Source organism: Lactuca virosa, chromosome 4 (genome assembly GCF_052849685.1).
Source record: "Lactuca virosa cultivar CGN04683 chromosome 4, Lactuca_virosa_CGN04683_v6, whole genome shotgun sequence".
Taxonomy (NCBI): Eukaryota; Viridiplantae; Streptophyta; class Magnoliopsida; order Asterales; family Asteraceae; genus Lactuca; species Lactuca virosa.
This window is the reverse complement of record NC_136429.1, coordinates 65,170,792-65,193,036: the sequence shown is the minus strand read 5'-3', so window position 1 is coordinate 65,193,036 and position 22,245 is coordinate 65,170,792. Positions and strand designations below refer to the sequence as shown.

Genomic DNA, 22,245 nt, shown 5'->3' with positions numbered 1-22,245 from the left:
CTATTCCTCGTTCATTCATTCCTAAGGATCATCCTAAGGAATCGGCACGAATTCCATCGTCACCGGGGTTTAGGCACCAAGTCTGCATAGTCGCCAGGATTTATACAACAAGCACTAAGTCCGCATAGTCGCCAGGGTTTTGGTACCAAGTCTGCATGATCGCCAAGGTTTAGACACCAAGTATGCATGATCGCCAGGGTTTAGAGTACACCGGGTGAACACATCGTTCACGACACCTACAGGTTGCGAGCCTGCTAGTGTTCCACTGGACTGTCTAGAATAGTCCCTGGTTATCATCCATACTCTGCTAGATGACGAGGCCAGCATTTGGGAACAAGGCTTCTCACATTGTCCACCTCTCACCCTTACCTCATGGTCTATATTACCTCTCAACTTATCGTCCAACTCATATTTCATCTACCCATGTTTTACCCAACATATTATGTAGATATAAATACATATACAGTTTAAATCATTTAAAATATGTATAAAATCTTCCATTCAGCATAGACAACAAGTATTCAGACAATATGCACACATAGCACGTAATTTATATTAAAATACTTCATATCTATGTGTAAGATGAAAGTAACTATGCACTCACTTGATTAGGTGGTGACTTGGTACTCGTACAACACTTCGTTATCTCAAAACAATTTTCCATTGACAAAACCTAGTATCAATACCACAAGGGTTTAGTCTAACGTTAACCGCGAATAATTAATAGTCTAGCTATTATTACTATTATATAAGCGTTAAGTAACACTCTTATATAACTCATAATAATAGCCCAAATAATTATTTTAAGGTCCTAATAATGTTACTATAATTAATTAGAAGCTATATTAAAAATAGCGTAGGCGTAGCTCACTTACAGCGGGTTTTATAGAAAACTGGGCTTTGCTTGGAGCAGCGTTTACGAACCGTAAGACCCTTTTTTTTCGAGACTCCGGGAGCCTCGGGGCTTCCTTCGGGTGCTAGGGGTTTTACCTAGGCTTGGGGAGGGGGGGGGGGGGTTAGGGATCTTAGAGAGAGAAAGAAACTAGAGAGATAAGTGATTTTGGTGTGTTTTCTTCGGCAGCACTCGCAGCCTATTTATAGGTGCGAGCCTTCGGTTGTACGTTGGGCGTACAGCAGCACTACGCAGGGCGTAGTTCGGATAAGGGAGCTGGCTTCGTACGAGACACTCGTCGGAAATGTGTTGGGGTGACGTGGCTTAATGCGGACCGAGGAAAGGTAGAACGCTGAGCGTGCACGGTACGCGGGGCGTCCGAAGCTTACGCTGGGCATCCGAAGTGCAACGTGTCATCATCCTAAGCGAGCACCATGATCAGCAAGCGACGGCCTAGATCATGCCACGTCATCAATCTCGCATAAGTTTCGTAAATTCACTTTTCGACTTCTAAAAATCATAACTCTCGCATACGAGCTCCGTTTTTGACGTTCTTTATATCCACGCGTAGGCGGGAACGTACTCTACAACTTTTGTTTAGACTCCGTCAGCTAATTTTGACTTTATTTTAAATTTATATTTTTAACAGGCCGGGACAGGATTGGTCCGTTAAAAATTCATAACTTCTTCATCCGACGTCCGTTTTCGTCTGTCTTTTTATCGTTACGCTACTATTAACGAGATCTTCGATTCTCGTTTAGGTTGTGTCGGCTAAAAATTGCTCGATCTAATATTCGAACTTCGGGTTGTACACTGCTAAGCCGAAACTTCGAAAAATCATAACTTCCTCATACGAAGTCAGATTTGGGCGTTCTTTTTATGGACGCTCTCGGTTTAACGTTTTCTACGACTTTCGTTTAGATTGCTAAGGCTAAAAGTCGCTCTATCGTAAATTCACTATTTACGCTTCCCGGTGCCGTGCCGGTTTTGCCGTAAAACTTCGACGGGCCATAACTTCTTCGTTATAACTTGGATTTCGGCGTTCTTTATATGTACGGAACCCTTGTAACATATACTACCACTTGGTTAAGATTATTCCTTCTAAATAATCTTCCATCAAAAAGTCATTTTTGACGCTTAGTGTCTTTAAATTGACTAGCCTGAATTTGCGGGCGTTACAATTATCTCCCCCTTAGGATGATTACGTCCCGGAATCATCAACGAAACAGGGCTGTATAATGACTCCATACGTTATCTCTTCATCCCAAGTAATAATCATATCTTCTATGTTGCTTCAAACGAGTATCTAACTCTTGGACTCCATAACTGCAGGCGGTGCTCGATCTTGCACCTGCTCCCTATCTCACGTTGGACTCCAAATTATGACCTTCAAGTCACAATCTCGATCCTTACTGGAGACTGCTTCTTCTTCTCAACAATCTTAGGATTACTACCATGGACCGATGTGTCATATTGTAATGACCTATCATCGTATGTTGCAACGCTTAGACTCGGGTCTTTTTAGCGTCAAATTTCCAGAACAGACTATACCTCCCTTCATGTTTTAATGTGATATAATCACATCTTAAAAGGTAGCATTCCTAGCTACAAGCAACTATCGCGATACTTCTACTGATCGCTTTAATTGTCATTCACTTCAATCTTCTAGCTTAAGTCAGATGCTACATTAGACTTGGTTCTCTGAACCATGTAACATACTCGTCTTAGTCGGACTCAATTTGATATAACCACTAGGGTCGAAATAACAATCATCTACTAAGTCATTACCGAAATGATGGTAACGACATACTTGAATAAAACGGAATCAATTACTAGCTCCTTGGTAACTTTGTGACTTTACCTGATCCAAGTGCGAGTCCTGTGCTTCCGGTAGTATAGGCCTCTACTACCATTCACACCTACTCATACTCGTCCCAAGTATTGTCTCGCAGTTTTCCAAGTCACCATACAAGAAAATCACTTAACAGCTTAACACATCAGATAGCAAAACGAAGGTTTCATATTATTCCTCGAAATGATTACATAGGTGTTCAAGTTCACCCTAAACTATGCCTCTAGTAGGCTACATCATACGATAGTATGGCTACTGCATAACATCATTCTTCGGATATGAATTCCTCATCCTCGATTTCTTGCGTCGTTTTCTGCTTCGTCGAGGATCATGTGGAATGCCCTTGGCCTTGGTGGCGTTTCTGGCCTTGTTGCCTTGTTTTTCTTCGGGCAGTCTTTAGAAATATGCCCTTCTTTGTTACATCTATAGCACACCCTCTTGTTGGATGTATATTTGCTGGCGTAATGCCCTGTCTTTCCACATTTGTAGCAAGTCACGTCCTCGCTACATTTCCCGAAGTGTTTCTTTTTACACTTCTCGCACCACTTAGCTTCACCTCCTCCTCCTCCTTCAGTCTTTGAGAATTTCCTTTCTTTGTTGGATTTTAAAGATCCTTCGTTCTTCCTTTTCTCGCCAACTTCAGCTCTCTCCAGACCATTTTCCCTAATCTGGGTCTCAACATTCCTGGCTGCTCTAACGGCTGGTTTCAAGGTAGTTTCCATTTTGACTGTTGGGCCAAAGTCTGTGGGCAGTCCGTTAGCAAACCTATCGATCTTGGAGAGTTCAGTAAGCACCAAGTAGGGGAATAGCTTCATCCTCTCGGTGAATGCGGTGGCATACTCATCCACACTCATCTTTCCTTTCTTCAGGTTCTGAAATTCGTTGTTTAGGTCTATTAGATCAATCTCTGAACAATACTGCATTTTCAACTGCTCCACGAATGCTTCCCAAGACATTCGCATGGTTTCTCCTCGTGGCATTGTATCTGCCAACAACTTCCACCAACTTAGCACTCCAGTCTTTAGTTGTCTGACTGCAAAGACGGTCTTTTGCTTGTCGCTACAGTCACAGCTCTCAAACACCATCTCCATTTCGGAGATCCAGTCCATAATCTCAACCGGCTTCGGGCTTCCAAAAAGGCTAGGTGGCTTGGCTCCCAAGAAGTTCTTATACATTCGTCCATCCTTGTCATCTCCCCTCTCCGGGCCATTCCTTCGTTCTCCTTGAGTCCCAACTTGACTCACAGGGCGGCTATAGTTCCCTTCCTCCGATTGCTCGGGAATCAGCTCAGGTTGCTCAATGGGCATGGTAGGTTCGTCCCTATTTTCATGTAACATCCTCCTCATTTCTTCCCTTTGTTCAGCTAACATAGCCCGAATCATGGCTTGTACTCCAGCCATGGTGATTGGTTCAGGTGCAGCTTCTACTACAACAGGTATTTGCTCAATCACTAGGGGCTGTTGATTCCTATTTCCATTTGCGTTCCCAACTCCACTTCGGGTTCTTGCCATTTCGATCTATACACCAATTCAGACGTTCGGTGTGTAATGACGAGAATTAAGATAGGAAAGATTTTATTTACGATCGACGTGTAAATTTCCCTATTACTCCGAAAATTTACATGCCAGTTCTAATACCGTAATTATACGTTTAGAAATCTGAGCACATAAAATTTCCAGATTCGGTCGTCAACAGACCATAGATCCAACCAGACATTTATCATCATAAATCATTTAGCACATAAAAGCATGTTAGGCATTTTCCCTAAATTAGCTAGTGCTTCTGTCTATTCAGGTGTATTACCTAAATTTTATTAGACACACTCCTCACAATCATTGCTTAGCATTCTAAGTTTAAGTCTAGAAATAAATCCATATTCCTAGTTCGCTTAAAATAATGCTCTGATACCAACTGTGACATCCCCATTTTCACGGCCAGAAAAGACCGATTTTGTTTATGCTTTATAAAAATCAGAGTACTTCTTTTGATAAAAATGTTGCTGAATTTGTTCCCAGAAAAACATGATAAATGTGTTATCAAAGCATTTCCGAAGAAATGTATTTTTATTCATTTTTAAAACATTTGGGATGTCATCGTCAATACATAAACATAAGCATAAACAGAACTTACATTCATATACACTAGTGATCTACATCTATTTTAAATCTCTCAGTGTAAAGTAGCTTCATATCGACACCTGTGATAGAAATAAGGTGGAGTGGGTCAGGTTGGGAAACCTGGTGAGTACATAGGGTTTTCAACCCACAATAATATAATTATTATGTTTAAACATCAAACAATCAACCCAATTACCCATCCCCATTATCTTCTTTACTCTTAAGGATCTACCCTAAGAATCAACTATTCCTCGTTTATTCATTCCTAAGGATCATCATAAGGAAACAGCATGAAGTCCATCGTCACCGGGGTTTAGGCACTAAGTCTGCATAGTCGCCAGGATTTATACAACAGGCACTAAGTCCGCATAGTCGCCAGGGTTTTGGCACTAAGTCCGCATAGTCGCCAGGGTTTTGGCACCATGTCTGCATGATCGCCAAGGTTTAGGCACCAAGTCTGCATGATCGCCAGGGTTTAGAGTACACCGGGTGAACACATCGTTCACGACACCTACAGTTTGCGAGCCTGCTAGTGTTCCACTGGACTGTCTAGAATAGTCCGTGGTTGTCATCCATACTCTGCTAGATGACGGGGCCAACATTTGGGAACAAGGCTTCTCTCATCGTCCACCTCTCGCCCTTACCTCATGGTCTATATTACCTCTCAACTTATCGTCCAACTCATATTTCATCTACCCATGTTTTACCCAACATATTATGTAGATATAAATACATATACAGTTTAAATCATTTAAAACATGTATAAAATCTTCCATTCAGCATAAACAACAAGTATTCAGACAATATGCACACATAGCACGTAATTTATATTAAAATACTTCATATCTATGTGTAAGATGAAAGTAACTATGCACTCACTTGATTAGGTGGTGACTTGGTACTCGGACAGCACTTCGTTATCTCAAAACAATTTTCCCTTGACAAAACCTAGTATCAATACCACTAGCGTTTAGTCTAACGTTAACCGCGAATAATTAATAGTCTAGCTATTATTACTATTATATAAGCGTTAAGTAACACTCTTATATAACTCATAATAATAGCCCAAATAATTATTTTAAGGTCCTAATAATGTTACTATAATTAATTAGAAGCTATATTAAAAATAGCGTAGGCGTAGCTCACTTACAACGGGTTTTATAGAAAATCGGGCTTTGCTTGGAGCAGCGTTTCTGAAACGTAAGACCCTTTTTTTTCGGGACTCCAGGAGCCTCGGGGCTTCCTTCGGGTGCTAGGGGTTTTACCTAGGCTTGGGGGGGGGGGGGGTTAGGGATCTTAGAGAGAGAAAGAAACTAGAGAGAGAAGTGATTTTGGTGTGTTTTCTTCGGCAGCCCTCGCAGCCTATTTATAGGTGCGAGCCTTCGGTTGTACGCTGGGCGTACAGCAGCACTACGCGGGGCGTAGTTCGGATAAGGGAGTTGGCTTCGTACGAGACACGCGTCAGAAATGGGCTGGGGCGACGTGGCTTAATGCGGACCGAGGAAAGGTAGAACGCTGAGCGTGCACGGTATGCGGGGAGTCCGAAGCTTACGCTGGGCGTCCGAAGTGCGACGTGTCATCATCCTAAGCGAGCACCGTCATCAGCAAGCGACGGCCTAGATCATGCCACGTCAACAATCTCGCATAAGTTTCGTAAATTCACTTTCCGACTTCTAAAAATCATAACTCTCGCATACGAGCTCTGTTTTTTACGTTCTTTATATCTACGCGTAGGCGGGAATGTACTCTACAACTTTCGTTTAGACTCCGTCACCTAATTTTGAATTTATTTTAACTTTATATTTTTAACACGCCGGGACAGGATTGGTCTGTTAAAAATTCATAACTTCTTCATCCGACGTCCGTTTTCGTCTGTCTTTTTATCTTTACGCTACTATTAACGAGATCTTCGATTCTCGTTTAGGTTGTGTCGGCTAAAAATTGCTCGATCTAATATTCGAACTTCGGGCTGTACACTGCTAAGCCGAAACTTCGAAAAATCATAACTTCCTCATACGAAGTCAGATTTGGGCGTTCTTTTTATGGACGCTCTCGTTTTAACGTTTTCTACGACTTTCGTTTAGATCGCTAAGGCTAAAAGTCGCTCTATCGTATATTCACTATTTACGCTTCCCGGTGCCGTGCCGGTTTTGCCGTAAAACTTCGACGGGCCATAACTTCTTCGTTATAACTCGGATTTCGGCGTTCTTTATATGTACGGAACCCTTGTAACATATACTACCACTTGGTTAAGATTATTCCTTCTAAATAATCTTCCATCAAAAAGTCATTTTTTATGCTTATTGTCTTTAAATTGACTAGACTGAATCTGCGGGCGTTACATCCTCCCTCACCCTGACCTGATGGTACCCCGACCTCAGATCAATCTTGGAGAACCAAGATACTCCCTGTAACTAATCAAAGAGATCATCAATCTGCGGAAGTAATAACGTTCTTCACCGTTAACTTGTTCAGCTCCCTATAATCGATGCACATCCGGTGCGAACCATCCTTCTTCCTGACAAATAGAATCGGCGCTCCCCACGGAGAGCTGCTCGGACGGATTAACTGCTTGCCTAGCAGCTCCTGCAACTGAGATGACAGCTTCTACATCTCAGGCGGTGCTAACCGGTATGGTGCCTTGGCAATAGGGGCCGCACCTGGAACAAGGTCGATCCTGAACTTGACTTGCCTCTCATGAGGCACACCGGGTAACTCCTCCGGGAATACATTAGCAAACTCTCTGACAACCGGAACATCAGCAACTGACACTTGATTCCCAACTCGCGTATCCACCACATAATCCAAATAACCTACACACCCGTACTGAATATACTGCCGAGCCCTGGCTGCCGAACAAAACCCTAAACCCAACCTGGCGCCCTCTCCATAAATAACCAGTTCTCCCCCACTTGGGGTTCGAACTACCACACGCTGGCCCTTGCAGTCAATCATGGCACCGAAACGGCTCAGCCAGTCCATACCCACGATCACACAGACATCCCCCATAGGGATCGAAATCAAATCGATCGGAAAGGATACCCCTAAGATCTCTAGAACGCAACCCTAATAAACTGAAGAAGCAGAACCCCATGTTCGTTGGCAATAGAAAGTCGCAACGGACACTCCAACTCCCCTATGGGTAAAGAAAACTCTGTACTAAAATATCGAGAGACAAAGGACCTACTCGCACCCGAGTCAAACAATACAAGAGCAGGCAAGGAGTTCACTAAGAACGTACCTATCAGAGGCACAAACATATTAGCATAAAACAAACGTAATCAATAAGATAAGGGATAGAAACATACCAGTCACAACATCTGGTGCTACCCTGGCCTCCTCGGCAGTAAGCTGAAAAGCGCGACCTCGAGCCCTCAAGGGCTCCACCCTGCCATGACTCTCGTCAATGATCCTCAAAGTAGCCGGCGCTGGAGCTTGCGCCGACTTAGTGGCTAACAAGGGACACTGGGCCTTCATATGGCCCACCTGATCATAATGGTAACACAGTCTGATGCCCGAAGCTGAAGTCTGATGCCGACAATCCCTCGCAATGTGGCCCTGCTTGCCACATTTGTGGCAACCCGAAGAAGACCGAAAACACCATCAAGTACCTTGCCGCACTTCCCACAAGTGCAACCCCTATGACTCCCCGGCCTGGAGTCAGCAGCCCTGAACCGCTTCGGCGCAGGCTGCGACTGCACCGGGGCAGGTCTCGACTCCTGAGTCTGAAACTCAATCTCAATCTCATGGCGCCTGGCGGCCTCCTGCATCTCCAACAATGAACTGTAGCGCTGAGTAGAAACAAACTGCCTGATCTCCGTCTTGAGCATGCTCAAGTAACGGGTCATCTGATCCTGCTCAGATGCAGGAAACTCAGGGCAGAACATAGCTCTCTTTGTGAACATCTTGGTGATCTCTGTCACCGTCTCAGAACCGTATCAAGTCCAAATACTCCTGTGCTAACCTCCCACGCTCCACCAGCGGAACATACCAGGAGCAGAACATCTCAGAAAACTGCTCCCATGACACAACAGCTCTCTGCTCAGCAGAATAAGAACTAGTAGCGAGCCTCCACCAATCCTTCACTCCGGACCATAGAAGGTTCAGAGCACACCTGATCTTCTGGTCAACAGGGCATGAATAAGTGAAGAAGCATCCCTCCACATCAGATAGCCACCTCATGGCTATGATTGGGTCCTGAACTCCGTTGAAAGTGGGGGGGGGCTTTGTATTATCTAAGTCCCGATACTGAAATACCCGACCTGGTCCAATACCTGCAGCTACCACGGCTACAGCAGCAGCAATCTCAGCAACGGCTGCGTATCTGTCATCAAAATACTCCATCATCGCGGTCTTAATAGACCCAAATAGCTCTGGTATCTGATCCCGGACAATGGCCACAACCTCCTCACGAAGAATCCTCCTAATCTGAGCATCCAAATCATCTGATCCCATCTGCCTGTCAGCACCTGATCCCGATCCGGATCCAATCTCAACTCGCCTCCTAGTTACCATAATGAAAATACACCAGGAAGATATCAGATAATCCACATATCATATCGGGGAACCAACTCCCAATAAAGCCCTAGGGTTGTGACCTTCTCGCTACGCGTACGGGTCATGAGCTTTTAGTAGTACGGGCCCACACTACCTTCCACACCTATCCGTGTTTGTCTCAAGGATCATCACAACGCCCTAACAAAACTCATAAGCATAGACGAACACTCGATCCTCACTCCCTAAAGGAAATGCTGAACATCTCACGACCGGTCGGTTGACCACATACGACTCATCCATGAAACTTCCACCAACCCTGCAACACTCGTGTATGCTAGCCATACATAACACTGGACTCGATAGAAATACAAATATCTGATCCTACCTTAAGCCCTTCATCAAACAAGAACAAGATATAAAGTAAGACGAAAACATTCTCTTGCTATAAGATCTTAGTTATATATAACCATGATGCATACACTAAGCAACTATAGTAATGATGTCAATTCCATAAAAGAAAGGTCTTAGGCTATCAGGCATCATACAATCAAGCAATTCTATCATGTGATTCCTGAAGATCACTAGCATGTTGTTCTAACATAACATAATATCAAACAACAATATGGTATTTTGGGGTCTACTTACTGTAACGCCCGTAGATCTGGGCTAGTCAATTTAGAGACAATGAGCATCAAAAATGAGTTTTTGATGGAAGATTATTTAGAAGGAATAATCTTAACCAAGTGGTAGTATATGTTACAAGGGTTCCGTACATATAAAGAACGCTGAAATCTGAGTTATACCGAAAAAGTTATGGCCCGTCGAAGTTTTACGGCAAAACCGGCACGACACCGGGAGACGTAAATAGGGAAATTACGATAGATGAATTTTTAGCCATAGTGATCTAAACAAAAGTTGTAGTATACGTTAAACCGAGAACATACAAAAAAAAGAACGCCCAAACCTGATCCACCGGTCTATTGTGGAAATCAAACAACTTATCTTAAGCTTGTTAAGAAGAAGAAGCAGTATCGAGTAAGGATCGAGATTGTGACTTGAAGTTCATAATTTGGAGTCTAACGTGAGATAGGGAGCAGGTGCAAGATCGAGCACCGCCTGCAGTCAAGGAGTCCAAGAGTTAGATACTCGTTCGAAGCAACATAGAAGTTACGGTTATTACCTAGGACGAAGAGATAACATAAGGAGTCATTATACAACCCTGTTTCGTTGATGATTCCGGGACGTAATCATCCAAAGGGGGAGATAATTGTAACGCTCGTAGATCCGGCCTAGTCAATTTAGAGACAATGAGCATCAAAAATGAGTTTTTGATGGAATATTATTTAGAAGGAATAATCTTAACCAAGTGGTAGTATATGTTACAAGGGTTCCGTACATATAAAGAACGCCGAAATCTGAGTTATAACGAAGAAGTTATGGCCTGTCGAATTTTTACGGCAAAACCGGCACGGCACCGGGAGACGTAAATAGGAAAATTACGATAGAGGACTTCTTAGCCATAGTGATCTAAACAAAAGTTGTAGTATACGTTAAACCGAGAACATACAAAAAAAAAAAAAAACGCCAAAACCTGACTTCGTGTGAAGAAGTTATAAATTTTCTAAGATTTGGCACAGCAGTGCACGACTCGAAATTCGAATTTTAGATCGATCGATTTTTGGCCAACGCAACCTAAATGAGAATTGAAGATCTCATTAATAGTAGCGCAACGGTAAAAATATAGACGAAAACGGACGTCGGATGAAGAAGTTATGAATTTTTAAGGGACTTTTCCTGTCCCGACCTGTTAAAAATATAACTTTAAAAATAAAGTCAAAATTAGCCGACGGAGTGTAAATGAAAGTTGTAGAGTACGTCTCCACCTACGCGTGGATATAAAGAGCGTCAAAAATGGAGTTCGTATGAACGAGTTACAAATTATAATAGCATATTTACGTATTAAAATAAAGTATAAATCATATATACGTACACATATATATACATATGTATATATCATTAGAAAGGTATCGACGATGCGGTCATTATAAGACTAGTGTTGAATACTTTCGACATTAATTTAGTAAAAATATCGATAAATCTATTTAAAATAGTATTATAAATGGGTGTTTAGTCGTTTATATAAGTATAAGGTCATTAAGTAATTATGGATGGTAGTTTTTGTAAATTCAATTACTATAAATAAGAGGCTTGGACTCTCATATTTCTTGCACCGTTCTCTTGATTCAAGAGTCTTTCTCTTCTTATCCCCCGAGCATTTCGGTCCCTCGTGATTCGACTTCTTTTTCTGTAGTTTTAGTAAAGTAAGGTGAGCGCTGAAGCGCTGCACGAATATTTCTTAGAAAGATTCAACGACGAAGTTCTGCCTCTGCAGAGCCCGACTCCTAGCTAAAACCCCCTTGTAAGTAAGTTATGCTTACCTATTTTAATATAGCTTATATTTAAAATTAGTATTGTTATTATGAACTTATAATAAATATTTGAACTATTATTATGACTTATATAAGTGTCGTTATAATATCTTTTTAACTACTCGCGGTACGGGGAATCTGGTTTAAAGGGCCGCATAGGGTTGTTGGATTTCAGAAGTATTATATGCCAAAATGGTCCTGCCCTCCGTTGTTTTATGTCTGGCCCCTGTCTGTACATAGTGGTTGGAAAATATTGTTTAAACGCTTATATAATAATAATAATAAGACTAATAATTAGTCACGGTAAATATTAGACTAAAATCTAGTGGTAATAATACTAGGTTTCGTCGAAGGAAATTATTTTAAAGTAAACGAAGCGCTGTCCGAGTACCGAGTCACCACCTTATCAAGTGAGTGCATAGTTACTTTCATCTTACACATAGATATGAAGTATTTTATATAAATTACGTGCTATGTGTGCATACTATCTGAATACTTGCCGTCTATGCTAGATGAATGATTTTATACATGTTTTAAAATGATTTAAACTGTATATGTATTTTATATCTACAAATATGTTGGGTATGACATGGGTAGATGAAATAGTTGGTGTGTAATGAAATAAAATGATGAGAGATAGGTGATGATAGGAAGGTGATGATAATTAGGTGAGGATAGATAGGTCATGATGAATTGGGGATGTAGGATGAAAGATACCATAACCTTTTCCGGCAATGTGGAGATGTAGTCATCTACCAGAGTATAGATGGCGACCACGGACTATTCTAGACAACCCCGTGGAAACACCAGCAGGCTCATAACCTGTAGGTGATGAATTACGAGTTCAGGCGATGTTGTAACTACGTATTCATGTGATGATACTCTAACCCTTAGTATGAATTACGAGTTCAGGCGATGTTGTAACTACGTATTCATGCGATGATACTCCAACCCTTACTAGGCGGGTATTGAGGGGGTAATCCCCGAATCATTACTGATTATGTGATGTAGGCAATGATCCTCAGGAAAAGTCTTTAGGACCGAACATATAAGGAAATGTGATGTAACGAGATGAGAGGTAAATACGATATAGGAGATGAACCTTAAGATAATTCTTTAGGGAATATTAAATGAAGAAAATGGGGATGGGCAATCGGGTTAATTGTTTGACATGTATTATGTGAAGAAACAAATTAACTATATTATTGTGGGTTGAAAACCCTATGTACTCACCAGGTTTCCCAACCTGACCCACTCAAGCTTATTTGAATCACAGGTGCCGATACGAAGTTACATTACACTGAGAGATTAAAGAGGTGTAGATCACTAGTGTAAATGAATGTAAGTTCTGTTTATGCTTATGTTTCTGTATTGACAATGACATCCCAAATGTTTTAAAATGAATAAAAATACATTTCTTCAGAAATGCTTTGATAACGTATTTATCATGTTTTACTGGGAACAAATTCCGCAACATTTTTATCAAAAGAAGTACTCTGATTTTTATAAAGCATAAACAAAATCGGTCTTTTCTAGCCGTGAAAATGGGGATGTCACAGTTGGTATCAGAGCATTCGTTTAAGCGAACTAGGAATAAGGATTTATTTCTAGACTTAAACTTAGAATGCTAAGCGATGATCGTGAGGAGTGTGTCTAATATATTTTAGGAAGTACGCCTGAATAGACATAAGCACTAGCTTAATTAGGGAAGATGCCTAAGATGCTTTTATGTGCTTAGTAATTTGTGATGCTTTATGCTATCGTTTGATCGGATCTATGGTCTGTTGCCGACCGGATCTGGAAATTTTATGTGTTCAGATTTCTAAACGTTTAATTACGATATTAGAACTAGCATATAATTTTTCAAGGTAATAAGGAGGAATACGCGTCTAAACATTATTCTCGTCTCAATACACCAAACGATTGCTTTGGTGTACAGAGCATCATGGTGAAGACTTGTAGTGAATTGAGTAAATGGAGGAAATGAGAAGGCTTACGATACTGAATGGTACTTATTGGAAGATATCATAAGAGTGATATCTTGCCTTTAGAATGCATCTAATAAATAATACGTCTAGTACGGGAGAAGTAAACTTTCGATTTGCAGAAAGAAATATTTTTGGTATAATCCATGAAGTTATCCCATCGTCTGACATTTCCATCACCAACCGAGTTGAAGTAGAATTGATGATTGAAGATACGCATGGAAGAAGTCCTAGTAGAGTCTAGGGAAAATTTTATGATTGATTGGACACATTTTTATGTGTTAAAATCGTTTTTGTGATAGTAACTTGGAAATTTGCGAGACAATACTTGGGAAGAGTATGAGTAGGTGTGAATGGTAGTAGAGGCCTATACTATCGGAAGCACAGGACTCGCACTTGGATCAGGGAAAGTCAGAAGGTTACCAAGAAGCTAGTAATTGATATCGTTTTATTCAAGTATGTCGTTACCATTGTTTCGGTAATGACTAAGAAGATGATTGTTATTCCGACCCTAGTGGTTATATCAAATTGAGTCCGACTACGATGAGTATGTTACGTGGTTCAGGGAACCAAGTTTGATGTAGCATCTGACTTAAGACGGAAGATTGAAATAAAAGATAATCAAAGCGATCAGTAGAGGTATCGTGATAGTTGCTTGTAGCTAGAAATGTTACGTGTTAAAATGTGATTATATCACATTAGAACATGAAGGAAAGTATATTCCGTTCCGGAATTTGACTCTAAGAGACCTGAGTCTAAGCGTTGCGACACACGATGAGAGGTTATTGGAACATGATCCACCGGTCTATTGTGGAAATCAAACAACTTATCTTAAGCTTGTTAAGAAGAAGAAGCAGTATCGAGTAAGGATCGAGATTGTGACTTGAAGTTCATAATTTGGAGTCTAACGTGAGATAGGGAGCAGGTGCAAGATCGAGCACCGCCTACAGTCAAGGAGTCCAAGAGTTAGATACTCGTTCGAAGCAACATAGAAGTTACGGTTATTACCTAGGACGAAGAGATAACATAAGGAGTCATTATACAACCCTGTTTCGTTGATGATTCCGGGACGTAATTATCCTAAGGGGGAGATAATTGTAACGCCCGTAGATCCGGCCTAGTCAATTTAAAGACAATGAGCATCAAAAATGAGTTTTTGATGGAATATTATTTAGAAGGAATAATCTTAACCAAGTGGTAGTATATGTTACAAGGGTTCCGTACATATAAAGAACGCCGAAATCTGAGTTATAACGAAGAAGTTATGGCCCGTCGAAGTTTTACGGCAAAACCGGCACGGCACCGGGAGACGTAAATAGGGAAATTACGATAGATGAATTTTTAGCCATAGTGATCTAAACAAAAGTTGTAGTATACGTTAAACCGAGAACATACAAAAAAAAGAACGCCCAAACCTGACTTCGTGTGAAGAAGTTATAAGTTTTCTAAGATTTGGCATAGCAGTGCACGGCCCGAAATTCGAATTTTAGATCGATCGATTTTTGGCCAACGCAACCTAAATGAGAATTGAAGATATCATTAATAGTAGCGCAACGGTAAAAATATAGACGAAAACGGACGTCGGATGAAGAAGTTATGAATTTTTAACGGACTTTTCCTGTCCCGGCCTGTTAAAAATATAACTTTAAAAATAAAGTCAAAATTAGCCGACGGAGTCTAAATGAAAGTTGTAGAGTACGTCTCCACCTACATGTGGATATAAAGAGCGTCAAAAATGGAGTTCGTATGAACGAGTTACAAATTATAATAGCTTATTTACGTATTAAAATAAAGCATAAATGATATATACGTACACATATATATACATATGTATATATCATTAGAAAGGTATCGACGATGCGGTCATTATAAGACTAGTGTTGAATACTTTCGACATTAATTTAGTACAAATATCGATAAATCTATTTAAAATAGTATTATAAAGGGGTGTTTAGTCGTTTATATAACTATAAGGTCATTAAGTAATTATGGAGGGTAGTTTTTGTAAATTCAATTACTATAAATAAAAGGCTTGGACTCTCATATTTCTTGCACCATTCTCTTGATTCAAGAGTCTTTCTCTTCTTATCCCCCGAGCATTTCGGTCCCTCGTGATTCGACTTCTCTTTCTGTAGTTTTAGTATAGTAAGGTGAGCGCTGAAGCGCTGCACGAATCTTTCTTAGAAAGATACAACGACGAAGTTCTGCCCCTGCAGAGCCCGGCTCCTAGCTAAAACTCACTTGTAAGTAAGTTATGCTTACCTAATTTAATATAGCTTATATTTAAAATTAGTATTGTTATTATGAACTTATAATAAATATTTGAGCTATTATTATGACTTATATAAGTGTCGTTATAATATCTTTTTAACTACTCGCGGTACGGGGAATCTGGTTTAAAGGGCCGCATAGGGTTGTTGGATTTCAGAAGTGCTAAATGCCAAAATGGTCCTGCCCTCCGTTGTTTTATGTCTGGCCCCTGTCTGTACATAGTGGTTGGAAAATATTGTTTAAACGCTTATATAATAATAATAATAATAATAATAATAATAATAATAAGACTAATAATTAGTCACGGTAAATATTAGACTAAAATCTAGTGGTAATAATACTAGGTTTCGTCGAAGGAAATTATTTTAAAGTAAACGAAGCGCTGTCCGAGTACCGAGTCACCGCCTTATCAAGTGAGTGCATAGTTACTTTCATCTTACACATAGATATGAAATATTTTATATAAATTACGTGCTATGTGTGCATACTATCTGAATACTTGCCGTCTATGCTAGATGAATGATTTTATACATGTTTTAAAATGATTTAAACTGTATATGTATTTTATATCTACAAATATGTTGGGTATGACATGGGTAGATGAAATAGTTGGTGTGTAATGAAATAAAATGATGAGAGATAGGTGATGATAGGAAGGTGATGATAATTAGGTGAGGATAGATATGTCATGATGAATTGGGGATGTAGGATGAAAGATACCATAACCTTTTCCGGCAATGTGGAGATGTAGTCATCTACCAGAGTATAGATGGCGACCACGGACTATTCTAGACAACCCCGTGGAAACACCAGCAGGCTCATAACCTGTAGGTGATGAGTTACGAGTTCAGGCGATGTTGTAACTACGTATTCATGTGATGATACTCTAACCCTTACTATGAATTACGAGTTCAGGCGATGTTGTAACTACATATTCATGCGATGATACTCCAACCCTTACTAGGCGGGTATTGAGGGGGTAATCCCCGAATCATTACTGATTATGTGATGTAGACAATGATCCTCAGGAAAAGTCCTTAGGAACGAACATATAAGGAAATGTGATGTAAAGAGATGAGAGGTAAATACGATATAGGAGATGAACCTTAAGATAATTCTTTAGGGAATATTAAATGAAGAAAATGGGGATGGGCAATCGGGTTAATTGTTTGACATGTATTATGTGAAGAAACAAATTAACAATATTATTGTGGGTTGAAAACCCTATGTACTCACCAGGTTTCCCAACCTGACCCACTCAAGCTTATTTGAATCACAGGTGCCGATACGAAGTTACATTACACTGAGAGATTAAAGAGGTGTAGATCACTAGTGTAAATGAATGTAAGTTCTGTTTATGCTTATGTTTCTGTATTGACAATGACATCCCAAATGTTTTAAAATGAATAAAAATACATTTCTTCGGAAATGCTTTGATAACGCATTTATCATGTTTTACTGGGAACAAATTCCGCAACATTTTTATCAAAAGAAGTACTCTGATTTTTATAAAGCATAAATAAAATCGGTCTTTTCTAGCCGTGAAAATGGGGATGTCACACTTACTGGCTCCGGCTGATCGTACATATCGCATCCTCCTTGAATATTTTGAAAACTGTTTGAAAATCATTTAAAAATCTTTTTCCTCAGTTTGAGACTGGATTCACATGAGTGTTCCTCCAATTCCCTCAAACCAAGGCTCTGATACCAACTTGTAACAACCATAAAATTTATGAAAAATTTAAACTTTTAAAAACAAACCACAACCATCATTGTTTACAAATCGTTTTCAAATTAAGTTTCACATCAGAGTTTTCCCAGAAATCATAACACAAAATACGAGGAGGTGCACGATCAAGTCTTCACCTTCCCGCGATCATCCTGAGGTACCTGAAACATAATCAAAAACTGTAAGTCCAAAGCTTAGTGAGTTCCCCCAAAATACCAATACATAACAAATAGCACAAATATAATAACAACATACTATGAGCCCAATCAACCACAGGGTTGGAATACCCCATGCCCTCAACCATCGGGTTGGAATGCCAACATACTATGGGTCCAATCAACCATCGGGTTGGAATACCCCAGGCCCTCAACCATCGGGTTGGAATGCCCCGACCTATTGGCTTACGTACAAAGAAGTGAAGCCTCAGCCACCAACCAATAATGTGTACACATAACATATAATCATATAACAGTCTATAGTCAATCAAAAAGATTCAACAGACCACTAAGCATAGCATTATCCTATCTACCGGGATACCGATCTAACAGATTATAACAACATAGCAACGTGCATAACAGTATATCAATCCACTGGGCCGACATTGGTGCCTTCGACCCACAAGTATAGTGAGGAAAACTCACCTCTCGAATGTCAAGCTGCACTGAAATCCCTGACTGCTGACTCAAGGAAAATCTCAAACTATCACAATAAACAAACACCCAATCAACAATTGGGATACCACTTTTGACTAAGGGCCCAAACATAGGGTAATTGTCCACTTTACCCGTTCCCTAAATGGGCCAAGGCCCAAGTCTAAATCTTTGATCCAAAAGGCCCCAATTACTTCAAGGCCCATTATTGGCCCAATTTTTCAAATTGGGCCCAAACCCCTTATTGGGCCTTATCCAAAGGTTTCATCCTCTATTTAGCCCAAAACATACTTATCCAGATGGTCCATTAGGGCCCAAGTATCAAAGCCCAACAGATGGCCCAATACCCGAAACCCAAAGTCCAAAACCCAAAAAGAAGGCGTACGGTGGGCGTACCTCTTCGGTACGCTGGGCGTACTTCGCCTCACATTGACCACCATAGGGGTGGTTGACTCAGTACGCGGAGCGTACGTCACTCACGCGGGGCGTACCCTCGCAAGTCTTAAAATCCTCATAAGTGCTTAATGGATTAAGCACCTAAGCTCAAACTTCAGATCCATGACTCAAAAGTACTCTATAACCATAAAGTCTCAAACTTTAAGACTTTGGTCGTCCAAAAAGGGCTTAATACATGGTCTTAATCCATTAAGACCTCCTACAAAGAACAAGGGACCAAGCTAGCTCAAAGGACCTCATTTTTATGCCTTAGGACCCATCCTAGAGTCAAAAGGTCAAGAAAGACTGGTGTTTTCAACATTTAATGTGGATATTGGTGAGAGTAACACTTCTAGAGGGGTTTCAAATTATAGAAGTGCCCCTAACCTACCTTCCCGAGTTCAAGTTTTGATATGCATGAACAATTATTAAAAAAAATGAAGAATCTGACTATGTGTGGGTTTTGATATACATGAACAATTATTAAAAAGAGAAAAACAAATGAAGAATCCAACTATGTGCGAGGTACGTTACAACACATTTTGTTGCCAAGTCATTTTTAACGGGTTAAATGTAAGAAATAACAACGTGCTTGTATTGATTTGTTTATTTTAGCTAATACAAAATTTGGAATAACATTGATGTACTAGAACATACTATGATTCAAATTCTTTTTTCCTGAAATTAGCATCCTACTATCAACATTACAATGTGAAACTAGCATCCTACTATCAACATTACAATGTTTTATTTAGTCAGAATGGTGAAATCATCAAATATGGAATTAAATATACTAGAACATCTATTTTAGTTATATATTGGGAATATTAAGTTTGCCAACCCTCACTACCCCTACACCTTCAAAATGCCCCATTAGTTGTATTATCATTAAAAACCTTATATTTGTTCATTATTTTGCAAGAAATTAAGAATGTTATATTAAATTTGAGAATTTATTTTTTTCCGGTTAAGGAAGGTTAGACCTTTCCACCCTTTATCATATGTGATCGCACTGGTGGCCTCTACTATGTGACTATATTAGTTATATTTTCCCTCTTGTCACATATACATATATATGGCATCAACATATAGATCTTCCTAATGACCATGCTTTTCAATCATTGGTTCATTTATTTCTTGTAATAAAGGAAAATCATAAAGGATGTGACATGTTTTCAATTAGGCAAACATGTTAAAAATCCAGTTAGTAGAGTTGAGTGTATTGTTAAATATGTTTTTGATTTTGTAATTCCGATTTGTTGACATTCCAGTTTTGAGTGTTAATACAATAAATCATTATGCCATTTTTTGGATCATTATCCTTATTTCATGTGGGTGTATCTGCTTCGTCAGATATTTGATGCTTTAATTTTCATGCTTATTTTAAAAACTAGTTTGGATGTAAAGGCATTTTAGTATAATCCTTCATCTCTTCCCTCTATGATTGTTTTGACTCAAAGGAAATGCAAGTTCGTTTTTCATTCCCAAAAATATTACAACAAAAAGATAAATCTGAAAGCATGATCTGTACAACTTCCCCAACATATTAGGTAGAGGCTTTGCACATGATTACACATCTTCTAAACGTCCTCCCTCCAAAATAATTTAAAACAACATACCATTTCCAAACTCTATACAAACAACCATCACAATCTCACCTTTGTATATTTGGATGTCTATGTTAAGTTCAAATTTTATGCAGTAGAGTAGAATTGTTATAAATGTTTTAAATCGAACCAAAACTAATTTTAAGCGTTCCAAGAATCTTTAGTCTTCTTCAACAATGATTTATGGTCATTTTAGTCTTTTTATACAATAATTCCTGCCGTGTGTAAATATATATATGAAAAAGAAGATCAAAGCTATATACAAAATCAAATGAACCAGAACCTTTATGTATATTTGGTGACATATCAAAAAGCAACACAACAATTCATATGCATCATTGTCTATATGCCTTTGTGCATCTGAATAATAATCAAATTTGAAATCTTAGTTTACATATATAGCTTTCTAAAAACGAGCTTTTCTTTCTTGAATCTTAGATAAGGGTTCATCTGCTTATATCGTCACTTTTCTGCATATCAAATAGCCAAGATGATGTAATATGAGAATTTTAATTTAAAACCATCTCAATATATAACATAAGATAATAATATTATTAGAGATGTAAATATATATAATTTAAAAGAGATTACCAAATGATCTTTTGCAATGAACAATGGCCTCGTGAACTGATGTTTCATTGTAATCACACAATTTGTTTTTCGAACACGAAAAACGAGATCCGTATGATGAGTTGTGACTCCAACTCTTCGTTCTTCGGAATGTGGTCTTGTCACCTTCGATTCTCTTGTTCGTTCGCTCATTTGTAAGCACAAAAGATGGCAAACAAACCGGATTTGTCGAACTGTCCACAATTCTTGTACTTTTTCGTGGTAAAAGCAAGCTAAAACACTTTTCAAGTATCCTTTTTGAAGATACTCGCAAATTCGCTATAAGTTGACTGTAACTTTTTGTAATTTTTGAAGGATTCTTGGGTGGAAAGTGAACTAGAGGTGTAGCAGGAGTCGAGTATAGCCTTATCTGACTGACAGATCTAGGAATGATATGTCCATTGAAAAAGATTTCATCGGCATGTACAAGATTTGGGATAGAAAATGGAAGATCAAAATGAAAATTTTGGGATTCTTCGTGGAATCTTTGTGAATTAACAAAGGAGTCTGTGCTTTCTTGTTTACTGTAGTGTTCGTCGGTGTTGTTGAAGATCTCGTCGAGGGAAGGATTTTGATTGATTAACCAAGAGTAGGAGAAGCTTTCTATGGTGAGAGGTTGGGAGGTTTCCATGGTGTTCGTTGGAAGAATAATAGTTTTGACATATGATCATGAAAGACCATTTATATAGGCGAAAATGTGTTCTTTTTTAGGTTTTTGTATTATTATTCTATATTGATTTTATATATAAGTTATAATGTTTTTTAATTCAAGTTTAACATGAATATATCATTTTATAAAAGATAATTGATTACGTCAAAAAACATATAGCGGCTAATATGAATAAATAGAGATCCAGTATTAAACAATAAATAGTAACAATGGTTTTAAAATACAAAAGGTAATGTTTCAAAACAATAAAATATAAATAAATATGTTATTATAAAAACAACTTAGAATTTTTGTGTCTCTTTGTCATACCCATGAACCAAAGTTGACAAAAATATATTTTACAGAAAGTAACCTTTTGACTTCTATTATTAGCTTATCACGAGTTGTAAAATACATCAAACTATTTTTTTAAATATTTTTAAAGACAATATTTGGTTAAGTATTTAGTATATTAAAAATATTCAATTATTGATAAAAATAATTTATTATAAAAATGGAATAT

The 22,245-nt window shown here is 39.0% G+C and overlaps 1 protein-coding gene and 1 pseudogene across 1 annotated transcript; both read right to left on the bottom strand.

Annotated features, from left to right (window-relative positions):
* The window catches only part of LOC145104564 (cyprosin-like), a 31,538-nt pseudogene extending 22,333 nt beyond the window's left edge, over window positions 1–9,205 (bottom strand).
* An 11,531-nt stretch (window positions 9,206–20,736) lies between these two features.
* On the bottom strand, window positions 20,737–21,728 carry LOC145109795 (putative membrane-associated kinase regulator 6; the record flags this gene model as incomplete). Its single annotated transcript, XM_079046950.1, has 2 exons — window positions 20,737–20,934; window positions 21,056–21,728. Coding segments are annotated over 2 exons (681 nt in total), but the record flags the coding sequence as incomplete, so codon positions are not given.
* Between the last annotated feature and the right edge of the window lie 517 nt (window positions 21,729–22,245).